This window comes from Acinonyx jubatus, chromosome D1 (genome assembly GCF_027475565.1).
Source record: "Acinonyx jubatus isolate Ajub_Pintada_27869175 chromosome D1, VMU_Ajub_asm_v1.0, whole genome shotgun sequence".
Taxonomy (NCBI): Eukaryota; Metazoa; Chordata; class Mammalia; order Carnivora; family Felidae; genus Acinonyx; species Acinonyx jubatus.
Window position 1 is genome coordinate 46,913,067 of NC_069390.1, and position 22,173 is coordinate 46,935,239.

Consider the following 22,173-nt stretch of genomic DNA (forward strand, 5'->3'; position numbering starts at 1 on the left):
AAGAGTCAGATACTTAACCACTGAGCCACCCAGGCGCCCCACATTTATACTTTTTAAGTTTTATGTATTTTTTGAGAGAGAGAGCATGAACAAGCGAGAGCACTCACACACGAGCAGGGAAGGGCAGAGAGAGGGAGAGAATTTCAAGCAGGCTCTGTGCTTGCAGAGCTCAAACCCACAAACTGTGAGATCGTGACCTGACCTGAAACCAAGAGTCGAATATTTAACCAACCGAGCCACCCAGGCGCCCTGGATTTATACTTTTCAAAGCTCCCCAGGTGATTCTACTGTGCAAGGTAGAGGGCAATGCCTTAGCTTGATTGCATTTAGGAGTATGTCGCTTTGATCCCTCTATCCTCCCCCATTTCATTTGCCCACAGATCTTTCTCTTCTTCCAAAGCCCAGCACCCATCCTCTCCTCTAAGAAGCCCACCATGCAGTAGCCCCAGAAGTTGGCTCTCCCTTTAGTGATCTTTACCAATAGCCCTCCCCCCCTGACATTTTGACTCCTTGTAATTGCACCATTGTTTGTAATTTTCCACCCCGAGACTTTCACTCCCCTGGTGTGTCCCCCCACCCCCACAGAGAGCTGGTCTCTTAAGTCTTTGTTGGGCAGGAACAATCCTCCAGGGTACATACAGATATCCTGCAAGTATCCAAAGAAATGACCACAAGGACCCTGCTTCACCTTCGGTCATTTTTCCCATGAAAGCACCCTGCAAATAAAGTTTTCTCCCTGTGGTAGGTTCTAGAACCTCTTGTAAAGAGTGTCCCACAATGACTCTCTGCCTTCCATCCCCCCACCACCCTCTAGGCTGAGGGAGTTTTCAGCCAAATACCACCACTGCTGCCCCGTGTCTTTCAATGTCTCTACCTTACCTTATTTTTCAAGGGCAGCCACTCAGTAGGCCCGGCAGTGTTGCCAAGGAAACATCACTTAATGAAGGAAATAAAGCTGCTCAAAATCCACCTGGCCTTTGTTTGGAAGGGAGCTGGGACTTCTGTTGCACCTCGAAACCATATTATTAAGTCATTTAACAAACCCCGTTTTGCTCCATGTTCCTGACTTGCCTGGAAGACCCTCGTCCCTCTCCCTCTGCCCGTCTTGGCCTCTGCTCTGGGGAGGCCCTGCTGAGGGCTGGGGGAGATGAGACCATCTGGGGTGGCCCACCCGAGAGTGGGGTGAAGGCACTGAATTGCCAAGGTCTCTGCCTTCCCCAGGAGCCTCCCCCAGGCAGGGGGGAGAGAGCACCTGCCTGCCTTTGCCTCTGGCAAAGTGTTTACAGCCTCTTAGCCTCAGTTTCTTTATCCTTACAACTGGAAGGTGACCGCAGATACGGAAAGTACCCTGCAGAGAGCCTGGCATATAGGTGCACAAAAGTATATTTCTTCTCTTCTCCCACCTGCCTTCCGGAGAAGTTTCAGCCGCCAGTGGCAGTTTCTGTCAGGGAGGTGCCGTTTAATAGGGGTGGAGGGCAGATCTTATAAAAGGCCATAGCTCAGTCTCTGGCACAGGCAGGTCCCACCTCCATGCCTGCCGGATAGGGAAGGGATGCGGAGGACAGCTGACAGGGGTCAGGGTGGGAGCCCTTGCTTGTCCAGGAGATATAGTGACAGAGCAAGACGGACCTCCAGCCCTGGGGGTGTTTGCCTGGCCTTGGCTCTGTGGCCCCGAGGGCAGGAGTGTGCACCCAATGGGCTCCCTGGCTGGCTGGCCTGCTTCGCTATTAGTCATGACTCCTACCCCTGGCCTGAGAGAGAGGCAAATGCCACTGGTGTGAGCCCCAAGACATGGATGTGTCTGTTCTGTCACCCTGCATGTGCTTTCTTCCTTTTCCTTCCAAGCATCAGAAGGAAGTGCCCGTTCCATAATTTTGGAAAGAGCTAAATGTCCACCAATTGATGAATGGATAAAGAAGTTTGGGTTTATATATACAATGGGATACTACTTGGCAATAGGAAAGAATGAAATATGGCCCTTTGTAGCAACGTGGATGGAACTGGAGAGTGTGATGCTAAGTGAAATAAGTCATACAGAGAAAGACAGACGCCATATGTTTTCACTCTTCTGTGGATCCTGAGAAACTCAACAGAAGACCATGGGGGAGGGGAAGGGGAAAAAAAGTTAGGGTGGGGGAGGCAAACCATAAGAGACTCTTAAATACTGAGAACAAACTGAGGGTTGATGGGGGGTGGGAGGGAGGGGAAAGTGGGTGATGGGCATTGAGGAGGGCACCTGTTGGGATGAGCACTGGGTGTTGTATGAAAAACCAATTTGACAATAAATTTCATATTAAAAACAAAAAAAGAAGGAAGTGCCGGCTCAGGTTTGAAGGCCTGCCTCAGGCCTCATGGGGCTGCTTGAAGAATGAGCGGAGTCAGTAGTTTGCAGCTGGGGAGTAGCCAAGGGGTCAGACTATTGTTTCTATGCCCCTGGGGTTTGTAAAACATCCCCGGGCAGGATGAGCTCCCCCTCTGCTGCTGACTGGGGAGTTACTGGAGGAATGTGGCTAAGCACTTTGTTTTTGTTTTTGTTTTCAATATATGAAGTTTATTGTCAAATTAGTTTCCATACAACACCCAGTGCTCATCCCAAAATGGCTAAGCGCTTTGTACCCTCTTGTACCACAGGCGCCACCAGCCCTCCTCTGCTTCCTCAGTGCAGGCTCGCGTAGATCACAGGGGAAGCTTCCCAAGCCAGCCTCCTGGCCTCTCCCCCTTGGGCCGGCTGCTAGAGCTGCCCTGACCCAAGGGAGGTAGGTAGGCGAGCGAGGTAAAAAGTCACAGGTGTGGCTCTGGCGTCAGACTGCTTCAGTTTGAATCTCAGCTACTGCTCTCCACCTGTGGGACTTTTACTTAATTTCCTGTGCCTCAGTTTCCTCATCTACAAGATGGGGACGACAGCGGCGCCCTCCTCAGAGTTGTTTCAGGATTCAGTGGGATAAAGCATGCAAATGACTTTGAGTCTGGCACAGAGTAGGAGCTACAAACATCTCAGCTTTCGTTATTAGCCACCTAAGGCAGGGGTTTTCAACAGCAGCATTCTTGCGCATCCGGGGTCGGGTCATTCTTCGCTGTGGGGGGCTGTTGGGTACGGGGTAGGATGTCGAGCAGCGAGTGTCCCTGACCTCTACCGCCTGGATGCCAGTAGCAGCGTCCCTCCCCCGTTCTCATGACAACCACAGATGTCCCCAGACATCGCCAGATATGCCCTGGTCGGCAAAATCACCCCTCCCTGAGAACCACGGTTCTAGGTCCTTGCTTGCTTAAAGCTTCCAGGCTCCCCGTTATTCAGAAAGTGTAGCGGTGCTTCCTGGGCCTGCTGGTACCAAAAGTGGGGCATCTTGTACGAAACTGGTGCCCCTCCTTTGTGTTCAGGCCGTTTACCGATTCAATCCACTGCTGGCTGGACTTCTGAGGTGCCCAAGGGAGCACTTGAGAGCGTCCTCTGCCGAATCTCTCTCTCTGTTCTGCAAGCTTCATGGTGACACCACTCAAGATGCACTTTGGTGTTTGCTTTTAAATAACAACTGTCTGTCCCTGTTATGATTCTCCCAGACTCCGGAGCAATAAGCAGCCCCAGTGACAGCTGTGCCAGATAGGAACCGCACGCGTGCCTCTCCAAGCGTCTCCCCCAAGCACTTCAGAGCAGCTAAGTGAATAAAACTGATTTCAGCTATTACCTGCACAGCCGCTTGTGTCTCTACAACCTGCCCCAGAGACCAGAGTCAGGCCCTGGTGACAGCGATGAAAGAAGGATGGCAGTCACTAGCTTCCTAGCTGTCCTTGTCAGGCAGCCCACACTGCCGAGCCTCGGGAAATCTGGGTCCCGGTAAACAGGGTGACTGAGAGCTACACTCTGTCCTGAGGAGAGGGCGTGGGGCATTCAACCCAACGTCATGAGCAGCTCTGCACTTTTTGGAGAGAGGCTCAGGTGGCAGGCTGAGAGGCCCCATGCTTTTGCATATTCGTGGAAGGCTTTCAGGAGGTGGTGTTTTTATTTCTATTTTCAAAGGAGCGAGAGTTGGGTTAGGTGAATGGAGGAAGCACAGACAATGCTCATTTTAGTGTGATTAGAGCCATTATTTCCTGAAATGTTAGTTTCCCCACCTTGGCTCTTGGATCATCCAGGACAGGGACCATAGCTTTCTCATCTCTATTATCCTCAGATCTCAACTTAGAGATTGTTGTTGGACAGACAGATGAATGGATGGATGGTGGATGGATGGAGGAATGAGATGTCTACCAGCATCTATTTAAACTCGTAAATCTGACCAGTCATCATATTCTCCCTCACCTCCAATAAACTGGAAGCCACAGCAGGTCATTGGCTTTCCTTAGTGGTGAACTGGAAATCCAGACCACCCACTGGAGGGTCTCTCACTCAATATGGGTTCTGAATAGGACCCTCTTGCCCCTGTGTTCTGGTCACATGTCCACGCTGGAGCCAGGCCTTCTACATTTGGCCTCTGCTCAGAACTTTGGTCGCCTCTATTATGGGAAGAATCAGTCATCTCAGTAGTTAAATGCCTATTTCCATGGATTCCCAAATCTGATAACTTGTAAGATGATTTGAGAGAGTGCATCCTTCCTGTAATGAGTGTCTTCTCTTTGTCTCTCCAGATCCACTCTCCATCCTTTCCTTCTACTCTAGGACTCTGACTTTATGGAATGTTTCAGTGGGCTCCCATGTTCTTTGGCTTCCAGCAGGGTTCTGCCAATGGGCTGATCCAGCAGAAGAACCAAGTGAGGAGGGGGGAGAGTAAAGTTGGGTTATTTATTCACCACCACTCATCAAACCCCTCCCTCCCTGAAGCCTTCTTCCAAGTCAACCTTCTCTAGATGACTTTTACAGATTCTGGTAACTTCTCTCTTCTCTCATCCCTTGGGGTCTAGGAGTGGTAATAGCTCCATGTTATTATTCTCAGGGAACTATACTATCCCTATGGTTGCCTTACATCCTACCCACATCATTGAGACTTGTGCCTTTATTATACCCTCTTTGGATTCCCCCACCTTGAGTGTGCCATCTGTTTCCAGTTAGGGCCTTGACTGATACACTGGCCTGAGGATCTTCTTATGTCTGAAGGTGATCCTACCTGCCTCTCCATGCCCTCCTTGGACTTCCAAAGGTCAGAAAGAACATGCCCCCAAGGACCACTCCTTATCTACCTTCCCTGCACTGCCCTTCTCACCCCACAATCCCTTTTATGTCCCACACTCATGTTTAAAAGTCCCTCTTCTAATGATGTCAGGTGCCTGGGTGGCTCAGTCAGTTAAGTGTCCGACTTCAGCTCAGGTCATGATCTCGTGGTTCATAGGTTCGAGCCCTGCTACTTCAGATTCTGTGTCTCCCCCTCTCTCTGCCCTTCCCCTGCCTGTGCTCTTAAAAATAAACATTAAAATATATACATAATATACATATATAATACATTAATATATATAATATATATATATAAGTCCCTCTTCTACTAAAACAAGAAATGCTTTATATTCTCATTTGGAATTAATCAAAAATATTTACCAGTAAGAATGTTTTAATATATGAAGATAACAAGAGGGCTCACCCTGAACTCTAACCTAAAGCAAAGAAATGTAGTATCTCAATTTGCCCCTGGGGCCTAATCTTAAGTGGGGGTGTTCATTTCTTTAGTAATATGAAGAGAAAAACTCACAGAACCTTATGACTTCTCCCTCAGAGCCCTTTTCTTTGGAACCATGACTGAAGGTTGAGGGAAGAGACTGGAAACTTGGAAGGCCAAGGGTCTTGTGGCTTTCTTCTAGACCAGAGCCAGTAAACTACAGCCCATGGCACAGCCCTTATTTTTGTAATTGAAGCATTCTCCTAACAGCCATTCATTCACGTATTGTCTGTGGCTGTGTTCATGCTACAATGGCAGAGTTGAGTTTTCAGACTGTATGGCCTTCTGCGCAGAAAAGAGTTAACACAGTGGGGCTGACTGCTGTCCTTTGAAGGGCCTGCTTGGAACTTGGATTTCAGGAGGTTCCCACCATCCCCAGATCTATAAGAGTGGTTCACTATGCCTAACCAGACTGTACAAGCAATGTACAGTTTGTGCTAACACATGCTTTCCTTCTGGGAATCTGGAATTTTGGTATGTGCCAGGCAGAGGCTGTGTACGTGACCAGCTCTGATAAAAAAGCCCAGCTGAGTCTCTAAGAACTTTCCAGGTAGAAAACATCTCGCACGTGTTGTCTCAGCTCCTTGCTGGGGGAATTAAGTGTATCCTTGTGACCACTAGGAGAGTACCTTTGGAAACTTCCACCTGGTTTCCCCCAGGCTTTGCCCCAGGTGCCTTTTCCCTTTGCCAATATGATTTGTATCCTTTTGCTAAAATAATTCACAGCTGTGAGTACAAATATGTGCTGAGTCTTGTAAGCCCTATCAAATCTTCAAACCTGGGAGTGGTCTTCAGGACCTCCCAACACACTGCAAAGCCAAAATTACTTGCCACCTGGCCCTTTAAGAAAAACTTTGCCAATCCTTGGTCTACACAGTCTTAGTCTAGATGGAAATCATGTTTTATAGGACTCTGAACTCCCCAAGGCATGGCACAGGTCTTTTCTCTTTATCTACTGGCCAACCACAGTATCTTGCACAAGATATTTATGGAGAGAGGAAGTCAGCAAGCCTGCAAATAATGGATTCAAGCCATGCTTTTTAAACTGTGGGTGGTGAAATCTATTTGAAAGGTTATGACCAATGCTTTTCACTGAAAGAATAGAATAGAAAATATAAGATTGCATTGCATATGGTAAGAATAAGTTTTATTTCCTGAAAATTTTGTTTCAGTTACACATGTGGACCAGATACCATCCTGGATCGTGATGTTAAAGGGTTTCCTCTTCTTGCCTGTTGCAGTAGAAAATAACTTGAAGACCGCTGGACTGTGCTCTCTTCACTAGCTGCCAGGGAGAATCCCCACTGGCCGCCCCCCCATCTCTCTGGCCACTGCATTTTAACCACATTCTTCCCCCACCCCCAGAACGTGTACTACACGAGCAGTCAGCAGATCCACGTGGGCATCCTGAGCCCCACGGTCGACGATGATGACAATCGGTGCCTGGTGGATGTCAACAGTCGGCCACGGCTCATCGAGTGCAGTTATGCCAAAGCCAAGAGAATGAAGCTTCACTGGCAGTTCTCTCAGGTAACAGCCCCAGAGCCCCCATGAAGGGCAGCAGGAAAGCAGAGCGGGGAGAAGGTCTAAGGGGCCAGGGAGCATGTGGGAGGAGACAAGGAGGAAAGGGACGTGGTGGCAACAGGGAGGCTGGGACTCCCGGGATTTACTGGGCACTGACTATGTGCCAGACATTTTATGTACATTAGCTCATTGGCTCCTGATATTGGCGCTAAAAGGGGAATTGTTGTTGTGGTTGTTATTGTTGTTTTATTATCGTTTTGTTTAATTTGTAGATACATGGAGATAGGCTCAGAGAGGGAAGTCATGTGCCCAAAGTCACACAGTAAGGATCAGGGCTGGAAGTTAGATTTAGGCCTCTCTGTCTTTAAACTCTCACATTTCCTCTCCACACGCCCTATCTCCTGGGATGAAGCCCAGTGTCCCAGGTATAGACAGTGCCGAGGCACCTCTGGTCTGTGCCCTGCTCTGCCTTCCTCCCAGAATGGGCTCACTCTAGGGGAGGAGGCTTCCTCAAAGGGCAGTGTGTACAATGGTGAACAGGAGGCATTCCCGTATTAAGCCTCCATCAGTTCTGAGGCCCATATTTGACTTCCGGCTCTCCATTAGCCCAGTTACAAAATGATGTCCAAGGATCAAGATGCCCAGTTGGGATGGCCCACCATGATTCAGCTTTGAAGAGGACCTGGGCCTCAGCCCACAGGCTCCCAGCCCCCAGGATTCCACTAAGTTAGGGCCAGTTTTCCCCCATAGGTAGGGACACCCACCTCCCAGGCAGTGCAGCAGAAGTGTTCAGAACAGGAAGTGAGGGGGCCCACGGGCTTCTAAGGCATCGGAGGACTGTATATGGTAGAAGCTTCCAGGGAAGTCAGAAAGGGAATAGGTGTATTCGTGGGACCGAGTAGAAGAGACCCTGACTCAGCCTCCCAGCAAGCTGCTGGCCACCCTGGGGAGGAGGAAGCTGGTGGGCACTGGAAGGGACTGGCAGTTACTCTCCCCGTGGTCGGAGGGGGGGGCGAGGGGGGGCAGGACAGGTCCCGGCTGCATCATATTCTATGGGTAGGGGAACCTTTGATCCGTGATCTGGGTGTGTGCATCCAGAGGACTGAGTTGGGTCCTGAATGAGTGAGGAAGGTCAATACTGAGTTCGAAACAAGGCCATAGATTTAAGGGCTACTCAGAAAGCAGGAGCCAGAGTCCAGACAAGGGCTTTGTGACCCCCCAGGAAAGCAGATGGCTGGGGAGCAGCACAGGGAGCCAAATGGGAGCACTTCCAAGGGCAGGTGGGAGATGTGTGGGGCAGCTCCGAGTCCCGGCTGGGCCTGCATAATGTATGGGGCTCCATGAGAGGGAATATGGTGCACCAGGACTGGTGGCTCCTGCCGTGCTCCTCCCTGTGTGGTGAACTGTAATAGTCTGTCCCAGTAAGAATGGCAGCCAGCCTTCATACAGTGCTTACTCTGTGCCAGAACTTCTAAGCACGGGGCGTGTATTCGCTTATTTATTCCTCCAAACAGCTGCATGTAGGTACCATGAAGAAAATGAGACACAAAGACGGTAAATGACATGCCCAACGTGTTCATGTTGGGTACTATCCGCGAACTATTTCAGGTTCTCCTTTTTACTTAGTAGTGGCCACCGGGAAGAAGGTCAGGGTCAGGGCTGAGGTTTGAGAATATGGGGCACATCTTCCTCCCGCCTCCCTCTCTCTCACTGAAGCACTTTTTCTGACCCCACACTCTGCCCAGCGGTAGCCTTTGTCACTGTCCCCTGCCAGGTGTCTAGCTCTGAGTGACACGGGATGGGGCTGTATTTCTCCTCAGGCAGAGAGAGGGCTGGAGGCATGTGGTGAGGGAGGAAGGCTGGATGTGTGCTTGCTGGCTGGTGTTTCCCAGCTCAGGCTAGGTGCAAAATCAGCCTGCAGACTGGAGGCAACAGAGGGAAATGGACACATATCCCTGTGGAGATGCGTGGGGCTGACTTTGCTGGGGTGAAGTGGACATCATACCATCTAGGGAGGCCGGGCAGGGGCTCACATCAGGCCATTCTCTGCTGCCTTCAGCCAAGCCTGCTGGGCCCATGAGCTCAGCTTCCTCCTGGGAATGTTGAAGAAACTGTCCAGGAAGATGGCGGGTAGGGAGCCAGACCAGGGCTGCTGGCTTTTCAGAAGAGACAGCACTTAGCTTGAACCTTGAAGAATGTGTAGGAGTGTGCTCCACATGAAGATAGTGAAGGGCATTCCAGGGAAAGGGAACAGCATGTGCAGAAGCCGTGAAGCATCAAACCCCGGCTGTGTTCAGAGAGCTGCGGATAGTCAGGGGTGGTGGGGCCTGGACGGCACGGGGGGCGGGGAGTAGCTGCACATGAGCCTGGACTTGAGCCTGTGGGCAGGAAGATGTGCGGCAGGGGACTGGCATGTGTAGGTGTGGGCTTTTGAATGCCCCTGTGGCAGAGATTGTGAGGCTGAATGGGAAGGGGAGCTTCTAGAAGGGGGAGAGAGGCAGGAAGAAGAGCCAGCAGGAGGCAGAAATGCAGTCTGAGCATTTAGCTGTTCCCTCCTCCCTCTCCTCTGTGAGTGGCCCCAGGGTCCTTATGGCCCTGTCTGGCCACCGAGATCTCCTCTCAGGGCAAGGTCTGAGGCTGAACCGAGATGCCCAGCTTCTGGTGGTTGTGGGTCAGGCAGATTGACACGTGTGGCTGGGAGTCCTCTAATAGTTGAACATGCTGCTTCAGCTCACGGGGAGGAGGGAAAGCGGCCCCGGGCAGCCCCGGAATAGCCCCTGGAGGTCATGGCCCAGCCACTCACCTGCCACGCTGGAGACTTGGTGTCACCAGGATATGAGTGTTGTTGAACTGAAGTGAGCTCCCTGGCCTCTTTGGAAGCCTTGCTCCTCCGAAAAGGTCCAGAACCACCAGGGACACAGAGCTCCTCAGCTCCGCTGCGTCCAACCTCATGAAGTGCAGTGTTCATAAACATAGCAACTCCATCCCAATTGGGACAAAACGAGATGAAGTCACCTGGCCAAGATCATAGGGCCTGAAGGATGGAGCCGGAGTTCAAACAGGCTGGTTGCATCCAAACACAGGCTGCTTCATATCCCAGCCCCCCACACAGGCACCTCCGCCTGTTTCCAACCCTCATAGACAAACATGCCCCCAAGGTCTCAGGCTGAAGTGACTCCTCTCTCCATCTCCAGTCCCAGATGCCTGGGTGCCCCTGGCTGGCCTTCATCTCATCTGTCCATCCCTGACCGGGGCAGAGAAAGGAACATCCGCCCCTAAAATGGACATACTCAAGGCAAAGACACCCCCAAATCTAGCTCTTTCCTTTTCTCATCTCAGCACATGGCCTTGAACAGGCAGCCCCATGTGGTTCCTACTTGAAAGGACACAGTGACCGGCAAAGCAGGCCATATTGGAATGTGGAATCCTGGAGCCTGGGCAATTTTCAGCCACTTACATATATATCTAATTAACTCCCAGGGTGGTTTGGCAGTCACATCTTTGATCTTTCTACCGAGGGGAACTGTTTGGAAATAATATTTTTAAATCCCTCATTTGCAAACCCAGAGCAGCCACTCTTGCCTGATATTTAAAGATTAACATATGTGAATTTTTTGTTTAATGCAAAATGATTGATGTTTATCAAGCAACCGGAATCTGTCCACAAGCTCTCGCTGGTTAGGAACTACTGTTGACAAGGCCAGAGGAAGCTGGAAACCTCTTACGTGATTAAATCGTGTTCTTGGGCTACTTTTCTTGCAACAGGTTTTAATCTTTGCAAATTACATGGGTATCCTACCAACTAGAATGATCTGGTGCAGAAGTTGGGCTGAAAGGAGCTTTTACTGGTGCATCTCCAATCTCCTTTCCGGTTTCACATTCTGCATTATTTACTCTCCTGAGGGCTGCATTTAAACTCCACAGACACTCAGGCTGAATTAATTTCAAAATAATCCAGCACGATTCTCTCAGGTTCTCCTACAAAGAAGATAGGCATTTGCATATCTTAGTGTTCCATCTCATACCCTGATTTTCTGTTTAACCAATAAAATGCCTTTCTTCTATCCCCTGCAAGCACTTCTGCATTTCTGATGCTTCAGGATGAATCAGGACAGCATTAGATACTGACACTGAGAAACCACATTTGATGAAACATCTCTTGGCAACACTGATGTACAGGGCTCTGATGAGCAATTTTCTGATGATGAACATTCTTTCCTTCAGTTATTCATCAAACATTTATTGAGCATGGGGGTTGGGCAGGAGGGATGCAGATATGAAACAGAGCCAGCCTCTGCCCTGGAGGAGCTCATGAGCATATAAACACGCAATAAAATGCATGACGAGACCAGAAATGAGGGATGTATGATGTTCTGGGACCCTGGGGTGACGGGCTCAAGGATGGCTTCACGTTCGAGACTTGTTTGATCTGGATCTTGAAAGTTGTAGGACAGTTCCCAGGTGTAAAAAGGGAGAACATCCCGTGTAGAGGCTCAGCCTGGGCAAAGGCAAGAAAAAACAGAGTATGTCTGAAGAATGCAAATCCAGTGTTGTTATGGGTGGAATTTGGAACCTCCAAAGAGGCATGAGAGAGCTCAGACATAAGGGTCAGTTTGGGTGCAGATAGTGGTGATCAGTGAAAGCCAGGCCAACAAGTTGGACTTCACCTTAAAAGCAGAGGGAGGAACCGGAGGAAGTTTTAAGCAGTGGATTGCCACGATGGGATCTGAACCCCTCTGGTAGCAGAGTTCAGGGTGGATTAGAAAAAAAGAGACATGGAAGCAAGTTAGGGGGCTGTTCCATCATTCCCATGAGAGATGGGGCAGACTCAATCACCATGAGGGCGTGGGTCCAGGCAGCTGGGCGGGAGGGGGGGGTGGGGGTGGATTTTGAGAGACACTGCATCAGTCTGTTGGAAGTAGTGATGGATGAAAAGGAGGGAATTGTGAAGGGGTATTATTAACCCAGGACCACTCTAGGCTCTGGGTTTCTGTCTGAAGAACAGGGCAGCCAGAGTTGTCCCTCTCAAGTGACGCACCTGTCTCTAGACAGCCAGCATTTCCCACATCAGCACATGAAGAGATTTTGTGAACACGGGAAATAGTAGTCATTGCCTTCTGTGATTCTCTAGCTTGTGACTCCTCCTGGTTTAAAGACTCTCCTAAAGTGTTACCTATAAATTATAGGACTTTCAGTCTTCTGAGAGTACCCTACATACTGAGATTTGGGGGGATTCTGGGATTTGGTGATGAAAGGTTAGTGAAAGAGGCATTTAGTCAATGAGCCCCATGCCAATAGAAGGAGAGGGAGTACACAAATATCAAGTTGCTACAGAGAACTTTGTGGCCAGACCTGCCAAGTGACGCGATAGACTGCCTCTCCATGGTAATGAGATGCCACTCTTCCACCATTACCATTATTTTGGTTACACAAAGGCTGCATCCCTCTCTTTAAAATATTCTTACAGGGATTCTTGCCACATGATGTGTGTCTTCTAAGGTCCAACTTCCTTAAATTCTACCTATCTATTTGAACGCATGGTTGAAGGAATTGCAGGCTGTTGGACCAGAGAGACCAGAAGCACCTTAGCTCTGCCTTCTCAAAGCTGAAGGGCTGCCCTACCCACAGGAAAGCAGTCTTGTCCTATTGGTTCTGAGGGAAGACTGGCGAGTCCGGGACAATTTATAGAGCAGCTTTCTCCTAGTCCGAGTTGTCCAGACATGAGGTTGGCAGTTCAGGGAAGAGCCAGGGGCTCCGGGGACCATGTAGCAGGCCATCTAAGGCTCTGCAGCTCTCAGTGGATTTGCACTGTATGGCTTGAAGGGCCTGCCAAACCCGAAATTCTGTAATTCTAAGCTAAATTTAGACAGCAAGCCCTGAGGAGGGCTTCCCCACCTGGAAGGTTCCCTGGGCCTGCCTCAATAAAAAGCACCACAAGCTTGAAAATGAGCTGAACTCCTTGCACAACGGCCATCTTCATCCCACTGTGTGCAACTGTTTTTCCATTATGTCACTCCACCCTCCTCTCATCCATCAACCAATACACGGGAGGGCACGACTGTCTTACACTTCCAACATCTCTAGCACCTCATGGAAAATGAGACAGAGGAGTCACCCAACGTGCTGTTAATCAAATGAAGCAGTTATTTTATTTTTTTTTTTTTTCAGAAACTCACAAAAACTAACCAGAGGCCTCCTGTGCACCAGGTCTTGAGCTAGGTCTGTGGGAGACTGTAAAACGAACAAAAGTTTACCACTGATGACTCCCCTTACACACATGCGTGCACACTGCAAAAGGACATTTCAGCATAATAGTCAAAGGGCCCTGCTTAGCTGGAGAAATCCCTAGTTCCTACAAATAACACTTTTAGGTGGTGGTGCATCCTAACTGTGTTATGTGGGGTACTCTAAATTATACAGTAAATATGTACTTCTTCCTATAACTTCAGATTTGAAGGAAGGGGATGGAAATGCTTTATACTAAAACAAATATGCATACTAGGTAGAGCAGGGTGAACACAAATTTGTATGAATTTTTTTAAATTTTTTAGTATGTATTTATTTTTGATATAACACAAGCAGGGGAGGAGAAGAGAGAGAGGGAGACACAGAATCTGAAGCAGGCTCCAGGCTCTGAGCTGTCAGCACAGAGCCCAACGCGGGGCTCGAACCCACAGACCATGAGATCATGACCTGAGCTGAAGTCAGTTGCCCGACTGACTGAGCCACCCAGGAGCCCCTGTATGAATATTTTTTAAAACAGGAGGCTTTGACGAAATGTCAGGGTATCCAGACTATATCTCATGCTGCTCTCATACTGTGGGGGTTGCCGTCACTCCCCTTGGCTGTTGAGTCCTTTGATGGAAACATTAGCAAGGTCCATCTTGGATCTATGTGTCCAAGAACACATAGATCAGCGTTCCCACTGGTAGGCTGTCCCCACACCTGAGCCCCTATGCTTGCCTCGTTCTCTGCAAAGCATTTATGCATTTTCCACATGAGGGACATCACGGATAACAACAGAGATGTCTATTAATGCCAGGAGAGAAGAAATTTTCGAGAGTATGAGGAGACTGCCCGGAAGAGAGCTGAGTGTAGAGCCAAGCCTGCCTGTCCAGGATAATTGGCTCTGATTTGTGGGGTATAATTTGATAATTTGATGCAAGATGAGTAACCCACTCAAAAAAGAACCTATTTGCAGAGCACATTTCCCAGGGAGCATGGCTAATTCTGCCAAAGAATTTCCCCACACTCAAGGAGGAGGAGTCCTTGACTTTCTCCCATTCCGATTCCCAGTCGCTGTCAGGAAGTCCGACTTCAGGAACCTTTTGTACTGAAAAGACTATATAATCTGGTATTTCATTATGGCTCTGGAATAAAACACCTTTTCATTCCCGTGTCGTATGAAGGGGCAAATGTAGAACTGTCCAGTTTTGATGGATTAACAAAGCCTTGCGTAGGCCCTGGAAGTTTGTGATGTTTAGTTTATGGCAGTCAGCATGCCCCCCCACCCACTGCTCATCCCACAGAGATCAGGAGCCAGGAGCAGGTGTGATGGCTCAGATCCCCACTACTCAGACCGAAGATTTTAAAAATTATTTACCGAATTTACATGGTGATAGTATTGTAACTGCCTTATAAATATTACTTAACTCCCCCCAACAATGCTAGTAGGTACTTTAATTATGCTCATTTTACAGATGAGGAAACTGAGGCACAGAGAGACTAATTTGTCCAAGAACAAATCTAGGAATTTTGCCTCTGGGATCTATGCTTTAAACCACCATACCATGGCGCCTTTCTTTGTCTTGCTTCTAGAAAACCAGTGAATGGCTGCAGTGGGAGTTTGGGGCTAGGGTCTCCCTGCCAACCAGTCACTGGCGTGTGTGAACTGGCTGGATTCCTGCCACCTCAGCGAACTCCTTCCAGCCACCCTGCTATCTCCACAACCCACTTTCACCCTTTTTTTTTTTTTTCGCACTTGAGATTGCCATTACCCCATCTTTGGTCCAGTGGACCTTCAGAGCAAATCCCAGGCAGACTCTCACTCAGGCACTGGTGAGTCTCCTTTAAAAAAGATAAATGCCAGAGTACTTCTTGAATAAATCTAGTGTTAAATATTCATAATACATAAAGACCGCTTTCCTCTATGAAAAGACTTAATCTCAGAGTTTCTTTAACTAGTGCTAACATCCCACCCATGCTTTGAAGTATTTGATTACTAATCATTAACTATTTAACCTGGAAACTCCCAAGCCCACTGTGCTTAAAGCCCAAGACGCACTGGGCCATTTGGCCGTGGAAAATTAATTAGAAAGGAAAGTGGAACGAGAGCTTTGAAATAAGCAGAGAAGACTTCGGAATACAGGAGTCACTCCCCACAACCTCCTCTAAAACACTTTGGTGGTAAACATGAGACCAGCCTGAGCTCAGCCCAGAGGCTCCAGAGGTCACAAGTGCAAGTGACAAGCCAGGCCCAGCCCTTCCTTGAGACTGTGACAGCTTGTTTGTGGTAGCCAGCCAGCAGCACCGGAGGCAGCAGCCCCCGGGAACCTAACAAGGCATTTTCTGGGCCCCATCACAGGCCCAGAAGTGATCTGTGATAAGCGAGCCCTCCAGGGACTCTGTCTAATCTGTTTACCCAGCCTACACCCTCAGGAGGAACTGGGCTAGTTAGGAAACCTCTAGCTGCCACAGGCACATAGTTGGGGAAACTAAAGCAGAGGGGAAGCGCATGCTGCGTGATCTGGGGTCAGCTACACAGTGGACCACGGCTCCACGAGCCCCACTCTACACATCATCAGTGCCCCCATGGCAAGACACAAATCTGAGTGCCCCACAGCTCTCCGGGCCTTCTGCAAATGAGAAGCCTGAGGCCCAGGGCAGCTGAGCTGCTGACCCAGGGTCCGGTGGGAAGAGCCAGAGGCAAGGCCAGGAGCAGAGCCCCTCTTCCTTTGCTTCCGCCCACACGGCCTCTCTTGCCCTTCCAAGTGACTACTCCAGAGAGGCCCAGAAGGAGCCAGAGCTTGGCTGGGGGCTGGGAACGCACCTCCAGGAATTATTATTAGCCTCCTTAATTCTATACATTGAGCTTTCGATTTTTTGTAATGCTCTTTCCATATTTACTTCAGTTTCCATTCCAATTAAGCTCTCTGTGTGCTGCGGCATCTTTCCTGCCAGGTTTAATTGCCCTTATTTAAATTCTTTAATTAAAAGTATTGTGTGTTTCCAGATCCTGTTGGTGTATGTATTACACAAATAATTTCGATGACTGGACGGGTAAACCAAGGAACTGGGCTCTCCATGGACGGTGGGGCTGGCCAGGGGATCTGCATCAAGCCCCAGCCCTTCAGAGCCCAGGGCCCGGCCCAGGGGCTGCTGGATGGGCCTGGGCTGTGAGGACAAGAGACTGCAAACAGGCATCCTTGCTTCCTTCCTTCCTCCAACACTCCATGCCTCACACAGCAGCCAGAGTGGCCCGGTTAGCATGTCAGTCCGACCCTGCAATGGCCCTGTTACCAGATTAAAAGCCAAAGTCCATTCAGTGGCTGTGAGTCCTCACTGAGTCCTCACAGAACCTCTTGGGCCTTAACTCCTACTCCTACTCCTACCCCACGCCTGCGCTGCCCAACGGCCTCCACGCTGGTCTTTGTGCTGTTCTCTGAATACACCAGGCCTCTGCTGGTGCGAGAGCCTTGCTCTGGGGCATAGGACTACCCCCAGATCCCACCTAGGCCACCTTCTCTCCCCCTTTGTGTCTTCACTCAACTCTCCCCTTCTTGTTGACGATCACCCTGGCCACCTCTTTCTTCTGCCTGCCTCCCGCCGGCCCCACTCTCTTACCTGGTTTGTCTGAGGCCGTTCAGGCTAGAACACAAAGACCATCGACTGAATGGCTTACACAACAAACATTTATTTCTCACAGTTCTGAAGCCTGGGAGGTCCAAGATCAAGGTGCCAGCAGATAGTGTCTGCTGAGAACCCTCTTCCTGGGTTGCAGGTGTTCCCTTTCTCACTGCGTCCTCACATGGCAGAGGGAGACAGGCATCTCTCTTGCATCTCTTCTTAAAAGGGCACTAATCCAATTCATGAGGGCTCCACCCTCATGACCTAATTACCTCCCAGAGGCCCCACCTCCAAATATCATCACAGTGGGAATTAGGATTTCAGTATGAATTTTAAGAGCTCGCATTCAGTCCGTTTTTGTGCACAGCCTGATCACTCTCTAACACACCACAGAACTGACTGTTTGCTCCCCGTCCTGGAATATAGTCTCAGTCTTTGTCTACAGAAAAAGATCTGTTCCTGTTTAGTCACTCCTGAATCTCCATGGCCTAGAGTTACACAGTAACTGGCACACAGTAGGTACTAAATATCTGATGGATGGATGAATAGGTGGATGAATCATGAGTCTGCAGCGAGCCCTCAAAAGAACTAGCCCAAACTGGCTCCGCAGAGCCCCTGAAGCCCACGAAGGTGACCTTCCTCCGCCCCAGACATCGAGGCACCCGCAGAACTCAGTCTAGTCCGCTGCCTCGAGACAGGCATGGGGTGGGAGAGATGACGTGGTGGGCCTAGTCACACATGCTAGTGAGGAACAGTGAATGGGGCAGGGGCCCCCAGCCTGTCTCTACCGTTTACTGACCACGTGACCCTGGGCCCGTGTCCCAACCTTTCTGAGCCCTAGTCTCCAGTTCTATACAATGCGGACAATTACCATCTCCACCCCTCAGGGTTATCATGAGGAATACGTGCGACTGGGCATGTGGAGCATTTGACACAGTGCTGGGAGCCTGGGAAATCAGTGGCAACCACTGTTAGTTCTATCTCAGTGCAGAGCCTGCAGGGAGGGGTACGGAGAGTCACAGCACCAGACTGCTCCCCAGGGTGTGCTGAGCTCACCAGGGAAGGATGGACCGCAGGAAAGGAAGGCTCCTTTGCAACTGTGGTGGATGGAATCTGTCCAGAGAGGGTGAGAGCCTAGAGATTATTCACTGAGAGCGGCTGGGGTCCGCAAAGGAGGACAGGAGGGAGGCAGCACCGGTGGCCACTGCTAGCTCCCTCACCCAAAGTGGCCTGCCTCCTCCTCCTCTAGCCCAGATATGTTCCCAAGACATTGACCAGGGCTGCTCAGCGAGGCCTCCACATGGGCCTTACTCTTCTGCTCTAGAAGATTCTCCTTTTGGAGCCTCCAGGGAGGAAGTTCTCCTTGACTGCCTGCTTCACCCTCCCTGACAGGCCCTGATGCTCTCACTGAGGTTGTGTCTCCTTCACAGCACTGCTCTTGGCCTCGCTCTGTTTCTTCCACATCCTTCCCAGAGGCCACACTGGCTGCTTCTGCCCCAGGGTCACGACACTTCCTGTCTCCAGGGTCCTGAGGGCCAGGATGGGGTCTGGGAAATGTCACATTTGAGTCTCTGAAGGAATGCTTTCCTTCTCAGAGACACTCCTCCCTCTCTTGGGCTTGGCAAGGCGCTCCTGTGAAAGGCTTAGAATGTGCCTGAGTGGTAGCAGGAAAGGAGAGACTGCGCCTTCTCTGTTTTGGACAAGTTTCCCCAAGTTTATTGATCCAGGGTTGACGGAAGCAGCCCAGCCACTGGCACACAGGCCCGGGCCAGCCCCTGAGGAGATTCTGAGAAGCCCATCTTCAGCAGAGTGAATGGGCACTTGCTCTGGTCCCTTTTCTGCCTGTTGTGCAATTTTTCCAGAGCCCTCATCCTGATACACACTCGTTGGTTGTTTTATCGCTGATGGAAGGGTTTCCCGTTCCTCCTTCTCTCATCCTCCAGTAGTCAGGACAGAAATTACCATCTGGTCCTAGACACAATGGAACCAGAGTGGAGAGCAGCTCACCCAGGGCCACCAGCTAACAACCAGGAAGGAAGCATCATAGGTCAGCACCGCCCCTTCCCATCTCACTGCCAGAAAGGCTGGCAGAGCTCATGAATTAGTGAGTGGGGCTGGTCTCATTCGCACCCTGTCTGAGCTCCACTCCTAGCGACATGGGTCTGGCACGCCGCCAGCTGATGGAGTGTTGGAGGGTCAGGGGAGCCTGGCCACACATCTGCCAAAGAAGCAGCAGTGACACAGCCCAACCCGGATGTGGGCGACAGGTGCGCTCAGGCCACGGCAACAGAAATGGCAGAAACCTATGCCTGGCAGAGCCATGGGCTGGCCTTGCTTGGAGCAGGTGTCACAAGGGATGTCTCTGGGTCTGCAAGTCCAGCTTTTGAGGGACAGAATGGGGTCCCACAGCTTCCAAGTGGACTACTTGAAGCTATCAACCTGTCGTCAGCCCAGGAGCATGGCGTGGCCACCGAAAGCACTGATTCATTGGCTGTGTTGAAGGAGTCTGTTGTCCAGTGGAAATGAGGTGGTGGCCCTCTGCTTGGCAGTCAGTTCTGAGTGACACAGAATAACTGGAGTTTGTCCAAAGGAGAGCAGGCGGGTTGGAAAAATTATACAAAATTGTTGCTCAGTTCCTTGTGGAAGTTTAAACTAGAAAGGCATGGAACTCGGGGGACATGAGCCCTACCTTCCCCTATTGGAAGGGAAAGGGTGGAGAAGCAGGAGCAGACCCACATGTGGGAACCTCAGGGGGACAGTCTGGGGCCCGTTGCTGGATGCCTCCACAAGGATTTGAGTTGAATGCTCCTGGGCAGAGCAGCATGGGAAAGAAAGTGCTGGTTCAGGAGGCTACGTGAGTCACCCCTGGAGGAGGCCCAGCAAAGCTGGAGGCCCCAGGCCGAAGTAGAGGTCACCCAGGTTGCTGATTAGAGCAAGAGGGTTGGCCTTCAGAGTGAACTCCACATGCGGACTGCAGGGTCCTTTCTGAGCCCTTGTCTCACTGCCACTTGTTCCTCTGCCCCCTCAGGGCCTGAGTCAGCCGGTGTCTCTCTGGGTGAGAGATGAGCTTGCTGTTTGGGTTTCCTCTTTGCACTGGTGTCTCTCTGCTCTTGGGTGCAATGAGTCACGGCTCTCCTCAGGCGCACAGCAGGAGAGACCTGCTTTCTTCCCTTGAATATTCCAGAAGAAATTTGCTGGGCCATCTTCCACCCACTGGAAATTGGGAATTCTCTTCCTCCTCCCCAACACATGCACAGACAGACCCCCGATCCCCTTTGCCATCCAGTCTCTCACTACCTGCCTCCTTCACCCACTGTTCAAAGTCGCTTCTGAGGGAGCTGCATTTTTTTGGTCTTAATTGTTTAATTGAAGAATAGCACACATACATACAGAAACATGCACAAAATGTAAATGTTCAACTCAGTGGTTTAAAGCAAAGCAAACACCTGTATTGCCACCAGCCAGGTCAGGAAATAGCATACCATCAGCATCCCAGGAGCCCCTCTCTTGCCTCCTGTCAATCATTTTTCCTCTTCCCCCTCCTTAAAGATAACCCCCATCCTGGCTCTAACACCATGGTCCTATTTTGCCTGTTTGGGGGGTGTATATAAGTGGAATTATATATGTGTTCTTTATCTGGCTTCTTCTGCTAACATATTTGTTAGGTTTATTCATATTGAGTGGAGCTCTAGTTTGTATATTTGTGATGCTGTACAATATTCCGTTATGTGACTAACCACAAGTTATTTATCCATTCTACTATCGATGGGCACTTGGGTTGTTTCCAGATTGGAGCTTTTACAAATCATGTTGAAGAAAGCACTCAGGTGCTTGTCTCTGGTGCACGCATTTGTGCTAGGTACAGACCTAGTGTGGGAGTGTTGGGTCTCGGAGATGCGTGTGTCCAACCGCGGTAAATACTGCCAGTTTCCTAGGTCGCTGTGAGAACTGAGTCTTCATGTTCTCTGAGATGTCAGCCATCACCATGGGGATAGTGGTAGCTGACTGGGGATGACCCCTTTCAGAAGAAGTTCGCGGTCTCCTCTCCCAGCATGCTGTTCAATGGAATGGGCATGGGATGTAGCTGGGGGTGGGCTGCAGTCATAAGAGGCAGGGTCCCCCCTCCCCCTGCTGCCAGGCCTGCTCAGGACCACTCCAGAGTGAAACACCTGTGAAACACAGCAGCCCTGTCTGGAGACCCATCCCTCCTCACCTATGCAGGTCATGACTGCCAACATTTACTGATCATCTGTTATGTACCAGGCTTTTGGCTGGATGCTGAGGGCACAGAAATTGATAAGACATAGAGCTGTCAGTATGGGAGGGTGGGGGGGAGACAAGTAAACTAGTAATTCCGCTACTGTTCAATCATGCTGGGCGAATAGAGAAAACACGGTGAAAACACGGGTGAATAGCACCTCGCTAGCTGGGTGGCCTGGAGGAGAAGAGGTGGGAGGGGCTGAGGTGAGAGATAAGGAGGCTTCTGGAAGAAATGGAGCAGGAGCTTAGCCTTGAAATGTGACTGTGCCTTGGCCTGCTACGGAAGCATGGAGAAGGACCCCCAGCACAGGACACGGCTTGCTTGATGTCTAGGAACCCTGATAATACAGAAATCTTTACACAACTGCAGGAAGTTTGGTGTGGCTGCACAAAAGGTGTGGGGGCTGAGGGAGGAGATGAGGCCATGAAGGCCTGTGCTAAGAAACTTGTGCTCTGTCCTCTAGACCAAACGTCATTTCAGAGACATCACTCTTCCCTGCCTCTGGAGGTCAGAGGGGGGTCAACTAGGAGGCTGATGCAGTTGTCCAGGGGACAGAAGATGGTGGCCTGAACGCAGGCAGGGTTGTGATGTGATAGCAATAAGGGGACAGTCACCAGGCAAGAGGGGTGTGGAATTGGCAGGACTTGGTGCCTAATCAGATGCTGGGGAGAAGGCAGAGGTGTCAGTGAGAATGCCCAGGTCTCCCACACGAATGCCTGGCTATTGCTTTTGGGGGAAATTATTTATGGAAAGTATTTATAACTGAGGTGGTAAACACAAGAGGAGTAGATTCTGGGGAGAAGGTGAGTTTGAACATCTACTCAAGTGCCATTAAGCTACAAAGAGTGCACTTATAAGGACCACCACCTACCCCAAGCAATTCTGCCTGCAGAATTGGTA

The 22,173-nt window shown here is 50.2% G+C and overlaps 1 protein-coding gene across 5 annotated transcripts in view; it reads left to right on the top strand.

Annotated features, from left to right (window-relative positions):
* GALNT18 (polypeptide N-acetylgalactosaminyltransferase 18) overlaps positions 1 to 22,173 on the top strand; it is a 351,336-nt gene that overhangs the window by 327,950 nt on the left and 1,213 nt on the right. For all 5 annotated transcript variants that reach the window (XM_053203481.1, XM_015068718.3, XM_053203484.1 and 2 more), the window contains one exon: positions 7,008 to 7,172. In XM_053203481.1, the coding sequence (XP_053059456.1) occupies positions 7,008 to 7,172 (165 nt within the window). The remainder of the gene's footprint in view (positions 1 to 7,007; positions 7,173 to 22,173) is intronic.